The sequence below is a fragment of the Cervus canadensis genome, chromosome 11 (genome assembly GCF_019320065.1).
Source record: "Cervus canadensis isolate Bull #8, Minnesota chromosome 11, ASM1932006v1, whole genome shotgun sequence".
Classification (NCBI taxonomy): Eukaryota; Metazoa; Chordata; class Mammalia; order Artiodactyla; family Cervidae; genus Cervus; species Cervus canadensis.
In genome coordinates, this window is record NC_057396.1 from 51,640,836 (window position 1) to 51,659,899 (window position 19,064).

Here is a 19,064-nt window from a genome sequence, read left to right on the forward strand (position 1 = left end):
ACTGTCATCACCACACTACAGCCATCCCAAGTGACTGTGACTTGCTCAGTTTTTTGTTTTCTGCCTCCTTCCCACCCGAACGTTCTTCCTCAGTTTGTTTTCTGGCTCCTCCCAACTAGAATGTGGACTCCACGCTCACTGCTTGATCCCCAGCATTTAGATCCATCAGTGCCTTGTACCCAGTAAGTGCTCAGTACACCCGTGTTTGATGCCGGTGCTGAAAGGTGGTTCTTCTAAGTCCTTTCTCTGACTCTGGGCTGTAGATGTGGCTTCTGTGCATGCTCACTGAGCGTGTAGTGAGAGCCAGGCCCTGTGCCGGATGCCGCAAGGGGCACAGATGTGACGCTCTGTCCGCCCCAGGTCGGGCTGTCCCCACAAGCCAGGGGACAGTGTGGCTGACAGCGATGTCCACATGTGTCATGGGGCCCAGCAGTGTCACGGCAGGGAAGTCATAGCTGTGACTGTGAGTGTTGACCTTGGAGGTGATGGAGGCTGTTTGAATGTCCGGGGGAACGCCTCCTTTAGGACGGAGGGGAAGTGGTTTGGGTGCTTCAGTGTTTCTGCCTAAACCTCAATGAGTCTACTGTACCTGCATGTGATGTAGAGCCTTGGGGAGAGCTGGGCTTCGGCCAGGCCTGGGTTTGAAGCTGCCCAGCTGTGTGGTCTCAGCTGTTCCCCTCTCTGAGCCTCTGCTTATTCATCTGTAAACTGGGGACAGTCACGACACTGTGTAAGTGCCCAGCCGAGGACCAGGGGCCAGGGCTTCTACAAGTGCTGGTTCTCTTCTGTCTTCTGTGGTTGGCACAAGAGCCGCTGGTGGTGGGGGTGGGCACAGCACTGCTTGGAAGGCGTTCCTGATGCCCCTTTCTGCTCACCTGGGACTCTCACCCACAGGGTGACTACGTCTGGATGGACCTGAGATCTGGGCAGGAGTTTGATGTGCCCATCGGCGCGGTGGTGAAACTCTGTGATTCTGGGCAGATCCAGGTGGTGGACGATGAAGGCAATGTGAGTAGCCTGTTACCATCCCACCCCCGTGCCTTGACAGACACAGGCTTACAGTGACCTGATGCAGGGACCTAGCAGGGGATTCAGGCCTCAGGGGGATGGAGACAGCTCCTGGGCCCCACTTCTGCCTCTCAGAGCTCCGTTCCTCCATGGAGCTTTCCCGATGGCCCCCGTGAGAGGGAACCTCCCTTTCTGCCCCAGGATATTTGTTCTAATTTCCGTAAGTACTTTGGTCCATTCTGCCTGGTATTAGAGATCTGTGTCTGTGTGGACGTGCGAGTGTATATGGTGGGGGCAGGGAGGTGGTACTAGGCTGGAAGCTCCTCAGGTTCAGGGATGCTTTGGGGTCAGAGAGACTGGGTTCAAATCCCATCCTGCCCACTTGATGCCCAAGCTGTGCAACCTTGGCCAAATCTCTTTCCCTTCTGAACCTCAGTTTCCCCTTCTGTAAAATGGAGATAACTGTCTCTAACAACTATCTCACAGGGGTATTGACTCATACGTGAGACCACACTTGAATGACTCAGAAAAGGGAGAGGTGCTCTGAAAACAGCCAGTCTGGTTCTGCGGGGTTACAGCATCAGATGAATCCACTGTCCACCCCAGTGCTGCCCGGAAATCAGTCTAACAGTTGAACCCTTTATCTCTTGTGACCCTGAAGGAAAGGGACACAGAAGTATAAATTTCAGAGGCAGTGAGAGTGGGGCCTTGGGGATGGAAGGAAAGATCTAAAGTCAGGGTCCTGCCTTAGAGAAGGTGGGTGGGTGGCCCAGATGAGGGGAAGCCTGGGAACTCTGGACGTGTGTTCGTGGGCATGGCACATGCGTATGTGGTGGGGGCATGTGTAAATGTGGTGCGGAGTACACGGTTGTGGTTTGGCAGAGACGTGAGAGACTGGGGAAATTCAGTTTACCATAATTTGGGTTGTACCCAATGCTGTGAGTGGCACTAGGGACATAGAGACTGTCCTGTCTTAGCCTCTGAGTCTGATGGGCGTGAAAGGGTGCTGTGACTTGGAGAAGGCTCTGTTGCAAGTTGGGGCAGGCTCAGGACCCTGGTGGCCCAGTAAGGGCCATGGAGAAGGTGGGGGCATCACTATTATCTTTGCAGCCTCCAGAGACACCAGCCTTGGGGTTTGCAAAGCCTTTTGACCCAGGTTCTGTCTTTAAGTCCTCACAGTGTGTGTGAAAGGCAGGGAGGACAGCCTCTGTGACCTCAAGGGGAAACTGGAGTCCAGAGAGGGACCCCAGGCCCACTTACACAGCTAGTGAGAGGTGCTGCCGTGAGGGGACGGGATCCAGGGCCTCTGGCCTTTGTGTGTGAGTTTCCTCTCCCAACATCTCAGTGGCAACTTTGGAGCTCAGGTTCTGATAACCACACTTTTGTCCCCTGGGCTTTAGAAGCAGAGTGCCTGCAGTGTCATCCCAGAGGCTCCAGTTCCAGGGCCCTCCAGGAAGCTCCTGTGAGGTTGCAGGCACAGAAGAGGCGCCCGGGTTTGGCTGGCAGCACAGACAGGTTCAGGAACCAGCCTGGAACCCCCGGGGTGGGGCCCAGGGACTCTGCCTGCAGGCTTGAGTTTCACCTGGGTCATGTTGCATGTCAGATGGTGTCCCGTAACTGTGTTACCAGATCCCAGAGATCCACTCCCACTCGCCCCCACGGAGGCCCTGAGAATGGGGGCTGCAGAGCAGGGAGGAATGTGGCCGACTGGCTGGGAACAGGATGGGGCCTGACTTTGCTTTGGTGGCGCTGGGCCCCGGGGGGCTTCTGGCCTCTTCTTTCACCAGCTTTTCCCACTCCCATTCCCTCCCTACTCCTCCTCCAAGCTATCATCTTTGACCTCTCTGCCACAGACTCCCCCAACCTGAGGCCAGGTGAGTCACATCTGGTTCCCTGGAGCACAACAAAGCTCTCCTTAGAGAAGTTTCTCTATGAAGATGTGCTGAATGAATGAGAGGCCATGGTTCCCATCTTCACTGAAGTCCTAATACTCTGCTTTTGTCCAAGCTGTTCTCATTGCCGGACATACCCCTTCTTCCCCTCCTTTGCAGAGCACATGGTCCTTGTCTCTCTGAATTCATTGCCGGGTCAGCTCTTTCCCAGATGTATCCCCAGGCCCTCTCTGTCTCTCACTGGTTTGCCTTCAGGGCCTGGCCTCAGTTTCTGCCCTGGTTACACTTTGGTCTGTGTCGTAGCTGTCTGTGGACATTGACCTGAGGGGTGCTGACCTCAGCTGGGTGACTCTCCATGCAGGAAAGGAGTGGGGAGAGGCTCAGCTCTGCCATTTAACTGAGCAGAGCACTTTACCTCTCCAATGTACCGCCTCACTGTAAAACAGGGCCAGTAATTCCATATTAACATTAACATTGTTTTAACATTAACATTAACATTGCATTAACATAAGATGCAATGTTAAGAGGAACAAATGAGAATATACATCTCTTTTGCAACAAAAACTAGAAGGCATTAGAGTAATAATACTCAGGACTGGTTGATCAGTTACCAGGTACTAGGGCTTTTTAGACCTGGCAGGAGTGAAACAAAAGTTGACCATTATCATATCTATTAACCCTCCCAACATCCCTAAGAAAAGGGGATTGTTATTCTCATCCCCATTTCGTAGATGAGGTCGTAGAGGTTCTGGGAAGCAAACTGACAAGCACAGGGCTACCGGTCTTGCGGAGGCTGAGCTACCTCTTAACTCTGGGCTGAAGTGTCCTGCAGAGGAATTATGGAAACAGAGGCTGGGGTCAAGTGGGGAAGGCAGACAGCCTGCCTGGCATCCTGTCCCCTCTGACCCATGCTAGGGCCTAGGACCAAATAGGGAAAGGGAATTTTCCAACTGGATCAACTTTTATCAAGAAATGGGGTGGAAGAGAGGAATGTTCCACCCGGGATTGGAAAGTCTAGGAGGGTTCTCTGATCTCACCATCCAGCCCATTCACGTCAGGGCTGTGTGAGGGCCTGACCTGGAATGCAATGCCCCTGGCCCAGGAAGTGCCTTGCAATGCCAGGGAAACTGGAGTCACTGGCAATGGCTAGCCTGTCCCTGAGCTCTCCGAGGGCCTTGGTCTTCTGATCCTGTTTTCTCATGTGTAATAAGGAAGCAGGAATAGGGGACTTGTGGGGTCTCTCCATGACTAGGACTTGGCTTTTAATTCAGACTTGGTTCCTAGTAGTCAGAAGTCAGCCATCTGTTCATCAGGGATTCTCTGCCCCGACTTTGTGCCTGGTCCCTGTCTGAAGCACTGTGAACCAGGCTATGGCAAACATGGAACCTAACCGCCCAGCCTTGGGGAAAATTGAGGGCTCAGGGCCAGAACCGTGTTCACACAATGTAACCACTGCCTTTCAGTGGGAGACCCGGGGTGTGTGGGGGCTGAGAGGAGGCCCTGACCCAGCCGTGGGAACCCTGATTCCTGCCTGGTCTTCAGGCTCCTATGGTTCTAGCATTTGGGAATAGAGAGAGGGACCCAAAGGTCTTTGGAGGTTTGTCTCAGGTTATAGCCATACCACAGAGCACAGGAGCGATTCCCATTTCTCTGAGAGGTGAGGAATGTAAGTAGAGGGTGCTGGAGACCTCCGAGGGGAGGGGAGGATTCCAGCGGTCAGAGGAAACCAGGGCTTTGCAAGCTCTATGAACAAGCCAAGGCTATTGCCCAGATGTGCAACCATCTGCCACCCCGTGGCAGCAGGCAGATAGTGCAATAGTATTGCACCATCTGAGTAACTTTTTGTACGACAGTTTACTGGAGTTTGGATTTGAAGTCAAGTCTAACTCCAATTATTACACTTTTCACTCCATCCTATAAACTGACTGGAGAGACGAATCCCTTTTATGACAGCTACAAGGTAGGGCCAAAGTCCCTGCCATGCCCACATGTAAGGTCTGCAAAGAGAATTCCCTAAGAGGAGGAAGAGACTCCATGGAGGGTAAGGGTGGGAGTCAACCTGTTAGAACCGACAGTGTTTGGCGCAGAAGAGGACGAGGCCCTTATGGGGTCGCAGATATCCGGGGTTCCCTTCCCTGGCAGAGTGTAGCCTGTGTCTCAGGAGGACAAGCTGATGTTAGCCACTGTGCATCTCCGCAGGAACACTGGATCTCCCCGCAGAACGCCACGCACATCAAGCCCATGCACCCCACGTCGGTCCACGGCGTGGAGGACATGATCCGCTTGGGGGACCTCAATGAAGCCGGCATCCTGCGCAACCTGCTCATTAGATACCGAGACCATCTCATCTACGTGAGTCTTGCGCAGCCGCCAGCCGCCCCGCCTACCTCCGGTCCCTCCACGTGTAGCCCCGCCCCGCCCCGCCCCGCCTCTGCAGCCGGCCTGCTGGGATCAGGGACTCAGCCCCTGGCCACAGCCGCTCTGTCTGTGGCTTAGCCTCACTTTTGGTCTGGATGGCAATCCCCTCCAGTATTGTCACCTGGGGAATCCCATGGACAGACGAGCCTGGCGGGCTACAGTCCGTGGGGTCACAAAGAATCCGACACGACTGATCGACTGACTCTTTCTTGTGTGGTTTGTGATTGCGGAACAGAAAGTTTTTCCCCCAGGTTCCTGTGCCTCTGTGGGGAGGCTGCTGAAACTGCTGGGAGACCAGACCAGTTAGGGGAGGGCAACAGGCTCAGTGCTTTGCCCAGGGATGGGGGATCTGCGGCTTTCCCTGGGTTTGCGGTGGGGTCAGGACCTGCCATGGGTCTTTCAAGGTCAAGAGGAGGATGGGTTGGAAGTCTGTATCCTCAGGAAGGGGATGAAGGATGGAACATGCTCCTGGATCTCCCAAAACCTTGAAACTAGAACCCGTCATACACACACGCCACACTTCCTCACCTTGAAATTCATGAGGACAAATAAAGAGCATCTCACTCAGCTAGGACTGAGTTGATTCCAAGAGGTGACCTCAGAGACCATCAGGACAAGATGGTCCCATTGAGACCACTAGTCTAAAGATCCTCACACTTTTTGGTCTCAGGAACCCCTTATGCTATTAAATTTTATTGAGGGCCTCAAAGAGCTTTTGTTTATGTATGTTGTATCTATTGATATTTACCATATTACAAATTATAACCAGGACATTAAAAATTATTAATTCATTAAAAAATAACCACAAAAATCCATTACAGAATAACATAGCATATTTTTAAGAAAATAAATTTGCCAGTATAAAAAAATTAATGAGAAGAGTGGCACTGTTTTACTGTTTTTAAAATTCAAATATCTTTAGTATCTGACTTAATATTATGGTGGGCCAAAAAGTTTGTTTGCTTCTGTAACATCTTACATATAATCCAAGTGAATTTTTTGGCCAACTCAATAGAAGACAACCTGATTCTCTGCCACACATCCTTACTGATGTGATATTGCTTTGGCTGAAGTGTATGAAGAAAATCTGGCCTCACAGATATGCTGGTGGAAAAGACAAGGCTTTATGGACTTCCTGAAAGGATCCTGGGGATCCTCAGGGATCTCAGCCTTCTCTGAGAATGGCTGATCTAGCCCCATAGTCCCATTTTACAGAGAGGGAAACTGAGGCTTCACAAGGTTGAGTTGTAGAGCTGTGTGCTGGGGTCACTGCATGTCCCTGGCCTGAGCAGCTCAGGGGCAAAGGAAGCCGTGGATGTACAACAAAGAAAGCGCTGGTGGGAACCCCCTGAGGCAGGTCCCCAGGCCAGTCATGCTCAGGAGAGGTGATAAGTGCCTGGGAGAAGTGCAGAGCTGGTCACACAGGGTCTGTGAAAGGGAGGCCTCACTCCCAGTTCCCTTCCTGAATGCCAGGAGAGATGGCATTCAGGAAGGGGCATTGCATGATCAGAAGGCCTGAGGCAGGACCACGCCAGGCGAGTGAGTTGTCAGGACCGTGAATAGGAGCCAGGGCCGGGAGAGTCTGAGGGAGCCTGAGGAAGCACAACAAGGAGCTCTCAGGGCCCCCAAAAGCCCTGGCATTGTGGCATCTCAGCTGCTGGGGAGGCCCTCTGCCAGCCTCCCCACTCTGGGACCTTCTGCAGCCTTGGGCTCTCAAGCTGTGCTCTGGCCTTGGACATGTGTTGACTGTGTAGGCAGAGACAGCAGCTTTCTCAGGAGACCCTTAGTACTGACAAATCCCCTTTTACTCCTTCCCTCATCCAGGGGGCAAGACATGATGATACCTCCAGATATGAGCAGCATCACCCAGACAGTGGGGTGGGGCTAGGACTTGAGCCCAGGCCAGAGAAACCCCACGTGACCACTGGTGTCAACACCCCAGTTCTTGGCAGTTCCCTGCCCGCTCCTCTCCTTGGATAGCAGGTGGACACAGGAGGGCCTGAGACTCTCTGTGACCACTCACCCAGGCCGGGGTAGAGTCTGATACTTGGGTCTGGAGATGAGTGGGAGCCTGCCCACTGTTTTCCCAGGGAGGCTACTGCAGAGCTCATGTCCTGACGCAGTCTCTTGTTGGGGAGAATTTCACAGGAAGGAGCTGAATGGGGGTTGTCTCCACCAGGGACCCCGCAGACCATGTCTAAGAATAACTCTGAGGCATGAAGTTGGTTATTTTGCACACAGTTTAGTGATTTTGCCCACAAACTGGTTTCTCATATGTGAGGGAGTTGGTTGGTAGACTGATTCAAAGAACAAAGGCAAAAACAGGATCCAAAAGGGAGAAGAGAGGAAAAAACTTTAGACAGCCTGGCATAAGTAAATCTTATTATTATTATTATTTTTTGGATGCACCATACAGCATGTGAGATATTAATTCCCCCACTGGGGGTCGAACCTGTACTCCCTGCATTGGAAGAGCAGAGTTTTAACCACTGGACTGCCCAAAAGTTCAGGGAAGTCCCAGATCAGTGAATCTGGTTTGTTAAATTTTCAGAGTAGACTAATTAGCTGGCTTCCCTGGTGGCTCAGATGGTAAAGAATATGCCTGCAATGCAGGAGACTCCAGGTTGGATCCCTGGGTCAGGAAGATCCCCTGGAGAAGGGAATGGCAACCCACTCCAGTGTTCTTGCATGGAGAATTCCGTGGACAGAGGAACCTGGTGGGCTACAGTTCATGGGGTCACAGAGAGTTGGACATGACTAAGTGACTAATATTCTTCTGTGTGTGATTAGGGGGCAGTCAGAAAAGAAATCGACCTGGACATTATGGCCTTACCTAGGTTGACTATGGGATCAAATAAAAGAATTCCAGAGATTTATGGATTCTCCAGAAAACCCTGAGGTCTGCGCCATTTGCCTCATTAGAAGTTTTGCTAGTAACCATTCTGACTGATTTTAGGGTGAGGGACAGGAAGTGGGGGTGGGGAGTGCATGGGGATGGAGCCCGGATGAGGTGTCTAAGCTCTCTTTCCCATTCAGAGACTCATGGTCAGAAATCCAGCCACAGCACCTGGAAGGTCCCCAGCTTGCGTAGTCTGTGGACCTAAGATTCGGGGTGTCTGTTGGTGCAGGGTCCTGCGCTCCAGAGCTCAAGGAGGTTTCCTTGACTTGCTGACTCTGTGCTTCTGTGACTGAGTGAATGAAGTAGGATTAGACCAGGGCTTTGAAGAAGCAGCTGGGTTATTGTCCCACTCAGAAACCGTACCTGTCCCTAACCATGGCAACCCTGATCACTTCATGGCTTAGGTTACACTGGGTACAGCCCTACGCACCTGGGATTTCCTCAGATTACCACGGCCACTCATAGCCTTGGGCCTGGAGGAGGCTCTGTCCCTGACTGTCTGCCCAGGACTTGCCTCTCCAGCTGGTCTGCCCCCAGGAGTCTGAGGGATAGCACCCCAGGGCCGTAAGTTAGCCCCAGGCACCCTAAGTGGGGCAGAGCCCTCGGAGGACCCCTAGTAACCTCTCAACTGAAGGCAAAAATTTTGAGCAAACACCACTGAGACAAACATTCAAGTCTAAGGTCCTTGCACAATATCCTGAGAATGTGGACTGGAATCCCTTTGACCAAGACGCAGTGAGAATGGTTAGTATTTGTTAATTTCAAGTATAAGATAATTTACAGAGTAACTTACAGTAGTATTGTGAGCTCAGACTATGGTAGCATTGATTCCACCAAGTATCAGTAACTTCTGAAGAAGGGGTTATATGCTTGTTCATGATTCTGCATTTGATCACTATGTCAAATACTCAGAATATATCAAATATACCAAAAGTCACAGTGTGCTTCTGTTGAGTCAGACAAGTACTTAGTATTGGGTTAGTAAACTTTTTTGTGAGATTGAGATGTTGGTTGCTTATAGTATTGATACTATATGATGAGTGATGTTTAGAGCAGTTTTCTCTTAATCTCTACTGTATATATCTGAGTAATATGGCAGAAATGAATCTTTTTGTTTTAGTGTAATTTTAGCGCCCAGGTGGTACTAGTGATAAAGAACCGGCCTGCCAATGCAGGAGACCTAAGAGATGTGGGTTTGATATCTGGGTTGGGAAGATCCACTGGAGGAGGAAATGACAACCCACTCCAGTGTTCTGGCCTGGAAAATCGCATGGACAGGAGAGCTTGGCAGACTACAGTCTACAGGCTTGCAAAGAGTCAGACATGACTGAAGCAACTTAGCACACAGATAGGGCAGCATTTTTAATCTCTAGACGAATACTGCCATGAATAACATTTATTGAGTCTTCAACTTCTGCTAGGCACTGTTATAAGTATTTTACATGAATTAACTGATTTAATCCTCAAAGTACCCCTTACATGAGCTACCCTGGTAGCTCAATGGTAAAGAACCCACCTGCCAATGCAGGAGATATGACTTTGATTCCTGGGTTGGAAAGATCCCCTGGAGAAGGAAATGGCAACCCACTCCAGTATTTTGCATGGGAAATCGCATGGACAGAGGAACCTGTGGGCTACAGTCCATGGGGTCGCAATGAGTCAGGCATGACTTAGTGACAAAACAGCAAACAGCAGCCTCTCATCGGGTGGTCCCAGAGGCCAGGGGTCATTGCTGGGTCTTTCTGGGAACAGGTGGCAGGGCTGATGCTGAGCAGGGACTGGAGCTCTGGTCTGGGAGCTGGGAGGCCTGGGTCCAGGTTTTGACAGGTGGCCTTTGAGGAATCCGTACCCATTTCTGGTCTCTGTCACCCCTTTGGTACAATGGGGTGGGTAGCTCTGTGACATTGGTATCGTATGTGTCTCCATGGCCTGCTAAGCAGAAGGCCTGAGGGATAGCAGGCCCAGGGGTTTCCCAGAGGAGGAGGTGGATTCCTATCATATCTTCTGGGGTGTGTCTCTGACCTAAGAGAGGCTCCTTGATCTCCACCTGGAACTTGGGGCCCCCTAGGGACCTGTGTGCTATGTCCTTGACTCAGGAATAGTCCTTATCTCTTCCCTACCCCAGCCCACGGCCCCACAGGGTGGGCTTTATCACTGGAGACTCGACAAAATGCCAGTGTTGGGGAGTGGACATTAACCCTCTGTTTACCATGAAGCCTTTGGAAAGACAGGGCCAGAGGGGCTCAGAGAGCAGTGCCCAGAGCCTAAGGCGGAGGACAGGTCTGAAGTGCAGAGAGAGGCTTGAGTCTCCTTGTCAGCAGTGGCCAAGCCCCTCACTTCTTCTGCCTCCCCTGCCACCAGCCCCACAGTCTTGCAGGTGAATCCCTGGGATTTGGGGGAGTCCAGGTGGGGAGGTGAGAGCTGGGGCTCTGGTGCCAGGGTCCTTCCGTTATCCCACTCCCCACTTATCTGCTGTGTGACCTTGGCAAGTCCCACCCCTTCTTGGAGGCTCAGTTCTCCCATCTGAGAAGGAGCGTCATAACTACACATCACAGGGGCCTTCCGACAATACAGAGAGCAATGGCCTGGCAGGGGCCAAGTCCTGCGCCTGGCAGGGGGTGTGTCCTTGTTCCTCTGCTGGTGTGCATCCTCTCTCTGAAGGAAGAGGCTTTTTCATTGTTTAGTTTGAAATGGGTGCAGGTGCTACAGATTGGAGTGTTCCTTCTGCCACGGACACAACCACTGCTACTAACTTCTTATCTATCCTTCAAGAGAAAGATTTTATATATATATATGATATCTGTGATATTAAATTATACATATAATTAAAATTTTTTTCCTACACATGTGATAGCATTGCTCCACACACTGTTGTGTGCTTTTCCACTAGCCACAGCCACGGGCCATCCTTCCTATCAGCATAGGCAGGGCTGCCATAGTATTGCTGACAGGTGTGTCCTCTTATGGGCTTTCCTGGTGGCTCAGATGGTAAAGACTCTGCCTGAAATGCAGGAGATCCCCTGGAGAAGGGCATGGCAACCCACTCCAGCATTCTTGCCTGGAGAATTCCGTGGACAGAGGAGCCTGGCGGGCTGTCTATGGGGTTGCAAAGAGTCAGACATGACTGAGCAGCTAACGCTTGACCTCTTAGCTCCCTTCTTTGCTGTTTCCTGTGGACAGCAGTGAATTTCTTCTCCACCCATTAATTTAGTCACTCTTCCATTCACTCACCAAACATGTGCTGAGCATGTCCTATGCACTGTGGATAGTACTGACCTCAGGTAGAGAGGAGAGCAAGGCTGGGGCCAGAGGCCTTGAGCCAGAATTATGGAGGAGTCAGATGGTCAAGTGAAAGGAACCAGGCAGACTGTGATGGGTCACATGGGAGGGTGCCGACTTCCTGTGGAGGGAGCGGTCATCTCTTGGATGCAAAGGAATGATCGGGCATGAGTTGGGTGAGGGGGCAGGGGATAGATTATGGTGCTTTTAACTGAGCGTTTAATGTGGAGAGAGCCTCTGTCTGTGGGCTGTGGCTGGCAGGGGCCAGGGCTCAGGGGTCTTGCGGGCAGGGAAAGGATATGGACTCTGTCCTGAGGCCATGGGGAACCTCCTAAAGGGTTATAGCAGGGGGATGACACGGTCAGATTTTCAAAGAGCTGACCCAGATTCCCAGTGGTGGACAGATTGTAGGGGGCATGGTGAAGGCTGGGAGTCCGGAGGGGAGGTGCCTGGCCAGGAACATGGCCATGTCTGTGGAGAGAAGTGGGTTGTTAGGAAGGAGGGGAGACTCCCCCAGCATCCCGCCCTGGTGAAGGATGGTGGTGCAGGACAGTGGTGGCACTGTTGGCCGAGCTGGGAGGCAGAGGAGGAGCAGGGTTGGAGTGGAGAGTGGGCTGTGGTCTGGGCAGGCTGGTGGACATCAAGTGGGGATGTCTAGGGGGCAGAGGGCTGAGGGGCCTAGTGCTCAGGAGGGCCCTCTGGGCTGTGGGCAGAGGAGAGAGGGCCATGGAAGGGTGATGAGGAGAAAGGGTCCAGGCCCAGCCCTGGGAAGGCTCCTCGTGGTGTCTCAGCGCACCCGCGCCCTCTCTGGCACTGCTCCTGTCTGTGCTCGGTCACTGACCTGTCCTCAGGGCCACCTCGGTCTGGCTCTGACTCTGCTGTTGACTGGTTCATTGGGTTTGAAATAGTGCGTCTGCCTCCAGCCTCTGTAACTGCTATTTATCCTCCCCAGCTGTCAGGGTGACCTTTTCCTAGCAATCTTCCCAAACGTCCTGCCCTTTCACGCCTCTGTGCTTGATTCCCGCTGAGAGCCCTCTGCCCGCCCTGCACCCTCTCCATCTCGTGTGCCTGGTATGAGTTCCCCTTGGCCCCAGGCTCTCCCTCCTGGGCACCCAGGTGTGGCTGTCAGCCTTCCCTTGTGCCTCAGGGAAGGGTTCTTGAATACCAGCACACAGTCAGCCTCAGACCACATGGCAATCAAGGGCCAAGTGGTTGAGAGCCGTGCCTGCCGTTAAGGAAATACTCAGAAGAAAGGAAGGTGCTTGTGGACAGCCAGCCCGGCACCAGGCACTTGGCAAAGGCTGTGCCCTTTGGTCTTTACAGCAGCCTTGGGAGGTGGGTGTTAACCATACCCCTTTTACAGATGAACAGACAGACTTAGAGAAGTAGTTGATTTGCCACAGGGCTGTTTCTTTCTTTTCTTTTTTTAAGTTAGATTTTTTAAATATAAATTTATTTATTTTAATTGGAGGCTAATTACTTTACAATATTGTAGTGGTTTTGCCATACATTGACATGAATCCGCCACGGGTGTACATGTGTTCCCCATCCTGAACCTCCCTCCCCATCCCATCCCTCTGGGTCATCCCAGTGCACCAGCCCCGAGCATCCTGTCTCATGCATCGAAACTGGACTGGCAATTCGTTTCATATATGATAATATACACGTTTCAGTGCCATTCTCGAAAATCATCCCACCCTCACCGTCTCCCATAGAGTCCAAAAGACTGTTCTATACATCTGTGTCTCTTTTACTGTCTTGCATATAGGGTTATTGTTACCATCTTTCTAAATTCACAGGGATGTTTCTTGTGGCTGTCTCTCCCACCTGGGGACCATAATCTAGCTGATTCCCACTGCTTGGCAGGGCTGAGCTGTGGGGGACAGTGGCCGAGGCCCCCTGGGGCTAGAGGTTGACAGGTCCTGCTCTGGGGAGTCAGCCCAATGGACTCACCTGGGCTGTGTTGGGTGTTGCTGCTGGAGAAGATCCTTATCACCCCATTCCCACTGATGAGTTCTTTTTTTTCCCTACTTTCCAACCTCAGACCAACTGTGGAGGGCGGGTGAGTAGCACAGAGCAGGCTCCCGCTCTCCGTATGTGCTTGGCCTGGCAGCTCCCCTCCAGCCTCCTTCCCCATCCCACCCCATCCGTGCTGCTCGGGCTCTGGCACATGGTCAGGCGGTCAGCCTGGTGAAGCTCAGCTGCTTCTGGCCTGGGCTACTCAGAGGAAGAGCCAGGATGGGGAGAGGAGGGTCCTCTGGGGCTCAGAAGGGCGGTGTCTGGTAGGACGGAAGCCTGGGTCTGGGGCGCTCAGGCCAGGGCTGCCTTGCATGGCACAGCTGGCCCTGGGGTGGGCACTGGCCTGGCATGCGGTGCTGGCAGCAGCACTTTCCCTGCATGGCCACCTAGGGGCTGAGGCTGCCAGGGAGTGGCTGTGGCTCTGGTGTGATGCCCGCGGCCCTGGGTGGGAGGGGATGGATGGGGCTGATCCCTCCCCTGCAAACTCACAACTTTCTTCAGCCCATCTGGGCTCAGACGTCAATAGATCCATCACCAGTGATCTGCTGGGCATGACCTTTTACAGTTGGAGTGGGAAGTGGAGGGGGGCGGAGAAGGAGAAGTAACCCCCGAGGGCCTCACTGTGACCTGGAGGCAGGAGGACCAGGTCTTGTTGTCCCCTGTGTGGCAGGATCTGGGTCCACAGCAGGAAATTTTGCACCCAGGTCACTAACCAAGGAGCTCGAGGAGGGGAAACCCCCCCGGAAGGCTCTGTGAGGTCTGTCTGGCCCCTGTGCCCACACCACCCAGGATGGCTGGGGGTGCTCTGTTCCCCAGAGTGCAGGGGCAGTGCTGCAGAGACGGGGACCCACCCAGCCCCTTTAGCTCTTGATGGCTTCATTCCACTCCCTTCTCACCTACCCATCTCCTCCACTCTGGAAAGGTCCAGTTTGTGAATTTCACTCCCATAGTTTGAGGTGCAGGGTTTGGAGGCAAAGGTGGGAGTCAGCCTTTGAGGATTACCTGCTATGAATTTTAAAGTCCACCATCTTCTTTAATCTTCATAGACAGTTATACTATACCCATTTTACAGATAAAGATAAGGAAATTGAGGCTTCGAGACCCTCCTTCCCTCCCCCACCCCCCACTTCCTCCTTTCATCAAATGTTTCTAAACACCTACTCTGAGCCGGCCCAAAGCTAACCTGAAGCCCGCTGCCTGCACACCGCCCCCCCCCCCGCCCCCCCAGCTCATAGGGAGGTGGGATTCCAACACCAAAGCCAGTGCTCTGCCTTCCAGAGGGATGGAGTAGGGCAGAGCCTGAGAGCTTTCCAGAATCAGAGCCCCCACATAGGAAGGGATGAGCTCTCTGTTCCTTGTTGCCCACAGACCTACACAGGCTCCATCCTGGTGGCTGTGAACCCCTACCAGCTGCTCTCTATCTACTCGCCAGAACACATCCGCCAGTATACCAACAAGAAGATTGGGGAGATGCCCCCCCACATCTTTGCCATTGCTGACAATTGCTACTTCAATATGAAGCGCAACAGCCGTGACCAGTGCTGCATCATCAGGTGGGCACCCAGCACCAGCTTGGAGCTCCAGGCTTAGCCCCTGGAACTCCTGCTCTATGCTCCTGCTAATGCCTCATAATATAGAGAATCACCTCCCCTTTCCCAGGCCTTATATCTCTATTGTCACCAGAGCTCATGTTACCTTTCGATGCCAACCTTACTGCTGGCTCCTGTTAAGTTATGGTCAGTTGTAACCTCCGGCTCCCATTCTCTCTTGGGCAGAGGATAAAAGGACAAAGCATTGACAGAGCATCTAGTTAATGCCATGCTGTGTGGCAGTATGGATGCAGGGGGAGGAAAGTTAACCGAGCTCCTTTTACCTTCCCCAGGTTTGAAAAGTCCTTGAAAGTGAAGTGTTTGTCACTTAGTCATGTCTGACTCTTTCCGACTCCATGGACTGTAGCCCACCAGGCTCCTCTGTCCGTGGAATTCTCCAGGCAAGAATACTGGAGTGGGTTGCCATGCCCTCTTCTCAACCCAGGGATTGAACCCGGGTCTCCCGCAATGCAGGCATATTCTTTACCATCTGAACCACCAGGGAAGCCCCCAAAAGTCCTTAGTTTCAGCCCATTTTACAGATGGGGAGCTGATTGGAGTGGGGCAGCAGCTGTAACAGGTCCCGCCTCTGCTTGTGTCTCCTCTGCAGTGGGGAGTCTGGGGCGGGGAAGACAGAGAGCACGAAGCTGATCCTGCAGTTCCTGGCGGCCATCAGTGGGCAGCACTCGTGGATTGAGCAGCAGGTGCTGGAAGCCACTCCCATCTTGGAAGGTAGGACTGGGGCACTCAGGGAGGAGCTGGGTGGCTGTGGGGTGGGGGTGGGGGGTTGACCTTGACCATGACCCGTGACCCTCTCCTACGCTTGCAGCATTTGGGAATGCTAAGACCATCCGCAACGACAACTCAAGCCGCTTTGGGAAGTACATTGACATCCACTTCAACAAGCGGGGCGCCATCGAGGGCGCCAGGATCGAGCAGTACCTGCTGGAGAAGTCACGAGTCTGTCGCCAGGTGGGCCCGAGCCCCTGCACAGGAGCCCCTGAGTCGGGGTGGGGAATGGGGGGTGCACCTTGCATGGCCTTGCTCGTCCCTGTGTTCCTGCTTGCTTGCCTCAGGGCCTGGGATCCCATCAGGAAACCTACCCATGGGGACTTTTTCATGAAAGGCACTTGTTAAAACAGTGAACTGTTTATAGTCTGCTTAATTGTCTGCTGCCCGAGGGCCCTGTCCTGCCCTCCCATCCCCCAACACCTTGAGCCCACGTTTTCAGGCTCCGGATGAAAGGAATTACCACGTGTTCTATTGCATGCTGGAGGGCATGAATGAGGAGCAGAAGAAGAAGCTGGGCCTGGGCCAGGCCACGGACTATAACTACTTGGCCATGGTGAGGCCCAGGTGGGCACCCAGGGAGGGGGACGCCTCTCCCAGCCCCTCCCCAGCTCCAGGCCTGGTGGGTGGGAACTTTTTTGTGGGCCTTCTTTCATCCTCTGACGGGCACCAGCCTACCATAAAGCATGTTCCCCATGTGGGCACACACTTGCTCCCCCACCCATCTAGATGAATTCCCGCCACAGACACTAGTAATAACGCTTCAGTTGTGTCTGACTTGTTGTGACCCCACGGATGGTAGCCTGCCAGGCTCCTTTGTCCATTGATTCTCCAGGCAAGAATACGGAAGTGGGTTGGCATGCCCTCCTCTAGGAGATCTTCCTGGCCCAGGGATAGAACCCACATCTCTTACACCTCTTATAAAGCGGGTCCTTTATCACTAGCGCCACCTGGGAAGTCCACCACAGACACACACATTCCTAAATGTGTAGGTGTCCCAGACCCAGGGACACAGAGACACGCACGTGCCCACGTGTATACACACTGGGCCCTGCATGCACACATGTGCTGTGGTACTTTAGTCTTTGAGGTCGTGGAGACTGTGATGCCTGCCAGGCGCCCCCCCCCCCCCACCCAAAGCCTGTGAGCACAGTCTTCAGCCTCGGGTGCTAGCTGGCTGCAGGGCCCTGGTGCCACCCTCTTGCTGGAGTCTTGCCACCAAGGATAAGTGGGCCTGAGGCCGTTGCTGCCCCTCGGTGCCAGTGAGGGGCCATGCACACAGCAGGCTGGCTTGGGGGGGCACTGGCTTCCTTTGCCCTGGGAGGAGCCCATGCCTGGTTATCTAGACCCAAGCTTGGCCAGCCACACGGACACAAATATGGGCTATAGCACATGAGGGATATGGGACAACAAAGGTGTGTGTGTGTGTTGTAGGTGTGACAGGCCTTCCTGGACACTTCCTTTAGCTGGCTGGCACACTTGGACACACACACACACACGTCTCATAGGCACACACAGTGGGGCAGACCCCTTGACACCCTGCCTGTCTACAGTTACCACCCCACCTTCCACCCCAGGCTGCACCTGGTGAGGGGTTTAGGTCCCTGAGAGTGTGTGTTCACAGGGGGCGAGGGGCATGGTAAGACCTCGGTGCTGTGTCTGCAGGGCAGGGTGGCAGCAGCAGGCCCAGCATCAGTGACCTGGCTTCTCTCACTCTTGGGAAGAAGGGGCATCTAGGCTCCCCTGATGTGGGAATGTGTTCTTGAGAAGCCCAGCCAGGAGCTTTCTAGATTTTCTAGAAGAGTCCTAGGTGAGGTCAGTGCCCAGAAACCCAGGCTGGCCCAGCCCAGGCACTGCCTCTCTGAGGGTAACCTATGGTCTCTGTGACACCCTCCTGCTCCCCGCTTTCCAACTTCCTCCCACCAGGGTAACTGCATAACCTGTGAGGGCCGCGAGGACAGCCAGGAATATGCCAACATCCGCTCGGCCATGAAGGTGCTCATGTTCACTGACACAGAGAACTGGGAGATCTCGAAGCTTCTAGCTGCCATCCTGCACCTGGGCAACCTGAAATATGAGGGTGAGGGACCCAGCAGCCATCTCTAGTGAAGAGGGAAGGCTAGCGAAGGAAACGTGCTCACTCGTCCAGCACTTCCGGGGGACTGACAGTGTGCCGGGCTGGGAGGTGGTGCCAGGCTGTGGCAGGTACCAGGTCCTCTCTGCTCTCGCTCTGGCGTCCAGCGTGGCTCCTGGGCCTAGTGAGAGCCCTAGGAAAGTTTGCTCAGTGAATGAATGAATGATCCCAGATCTAAGGAGCTCACAGTCTGATGAGTCTTGAAAGACAGAGACATGGAGAACAGGTGCGCTGAGCAGCAACAAGAACTTGTGCAAAGGTCCTGGGGCCTGACAGAGTAGGGCATATTTGGGGAAGGGCAGATGGTGTCAGGCACAGAGCAAGGCAGGTTCACCAGGCCTGTGTCAGGAGTCCCTGATTACTCTGGGAGTCTGGAGTGGGGGTCACGGGAGGTGGGGGGGGCGTGATTGCCAGGGTCTGCTTACTTGGATGTCAGGCAGGGGGCCAGATGCTGGGCATTCCTACTTCCTGCCCTCATGGTCCCCATGGCTCATGGAGACAACATTCGTCAGACAGCTATTAGCCCAGAAAAGCATTTAATCATGGTGGTGGTGCCCTCCGTGGACAGGGCAGCTCCCCTGAGAGTGGGCAGAGCCACCCCGTCGCCCTAGGCTGTCCCCGGCCCCAACCTCCCTTGCCTGACACTGTGCCTGATGCCGCTGACAGACCGCACGTTTGAAAACCTGGATGCCTGCGAGGTTCTCTTCTCACCGTCCCTGGCAACAGCCGCGTCCTTGCTGGAGGTCAGTGAGAGCCTGCTGTCCCCGTCTGCTGCTCTTTCTCTCAGAGGGACAGTTTTGACTTCTGGCTCAGAGAGCCAGGGCCCTCTGCTTGGAGAATCCTGGGAGCTCAACACGGAGAACCAACCCGTTGTGTGCAGGATCTGTGCTGGGCATGGGGTCCCAGGGCGGGAGCAGAGCCCTAGTCCTCTAGGCTGCCCCTGGAGAGGGTGGGGGTCTGGGGACCCTGAGCGGGTCAGTCAGTCTTTTAGTAAATATATACTAGCCTCTGCCTTGAGTTGGAAAACTGGGATGAAT

The 19,064-nt window shown here is 53.6% G+C and overlaps 1 protein-coding gene across 8 annotated transcripts in view; it reads left to right on the forward strand.

Moving 5' to 3' along the window:
• MYO7A (myosin VIIA) overlaps positions 1-19,064 on the forward strand; it is a 103,958-nt gene that overhangs the window by 15,480 nt on the left and 69,414 nt on the right. For 6 of the 8 annotated variants that reach the window (XM_043481904.1, XM_043481907.1, XM_043481902.1 and 3 more), the window contains 9 exons: positions 895-1,008; positions 5,100-5,252; positions 13,541-13,558; positions 14,884-15,068; positions 15,715-15,836; positions 15,934-16,076; positions 16,336-16,449; positions 17,820-17,973; positions 18,694-18,770. In XM_043481904.1, the coding sequence (XP_043337839.1) occupies positions 895-1,008; positions 5,100-5,252; positions 13,541-13,558; positions 14,884-15,068; positions 15,715-15,836; positions 15,934-16,076; positions 16,336-16,449; positions 17,820-17,973; positions 18,694-18,770 (1,080 nt within the window). The remainder of the gene's footprint in view (positions 1-894; positions 1,009-5,099; positions 5,253-13,540; positions 13,559-14,883; positions 15,069-15,714; positions 15,837-15,933; positions 16,077-16,335; positions 16,450-17,819; positions 17,974-18,693; positions 18,771-19,064) is intronic. The other 2 variants (XM_043481905.1, XM_043481903.1) reach the window with 1 other exon arrangement.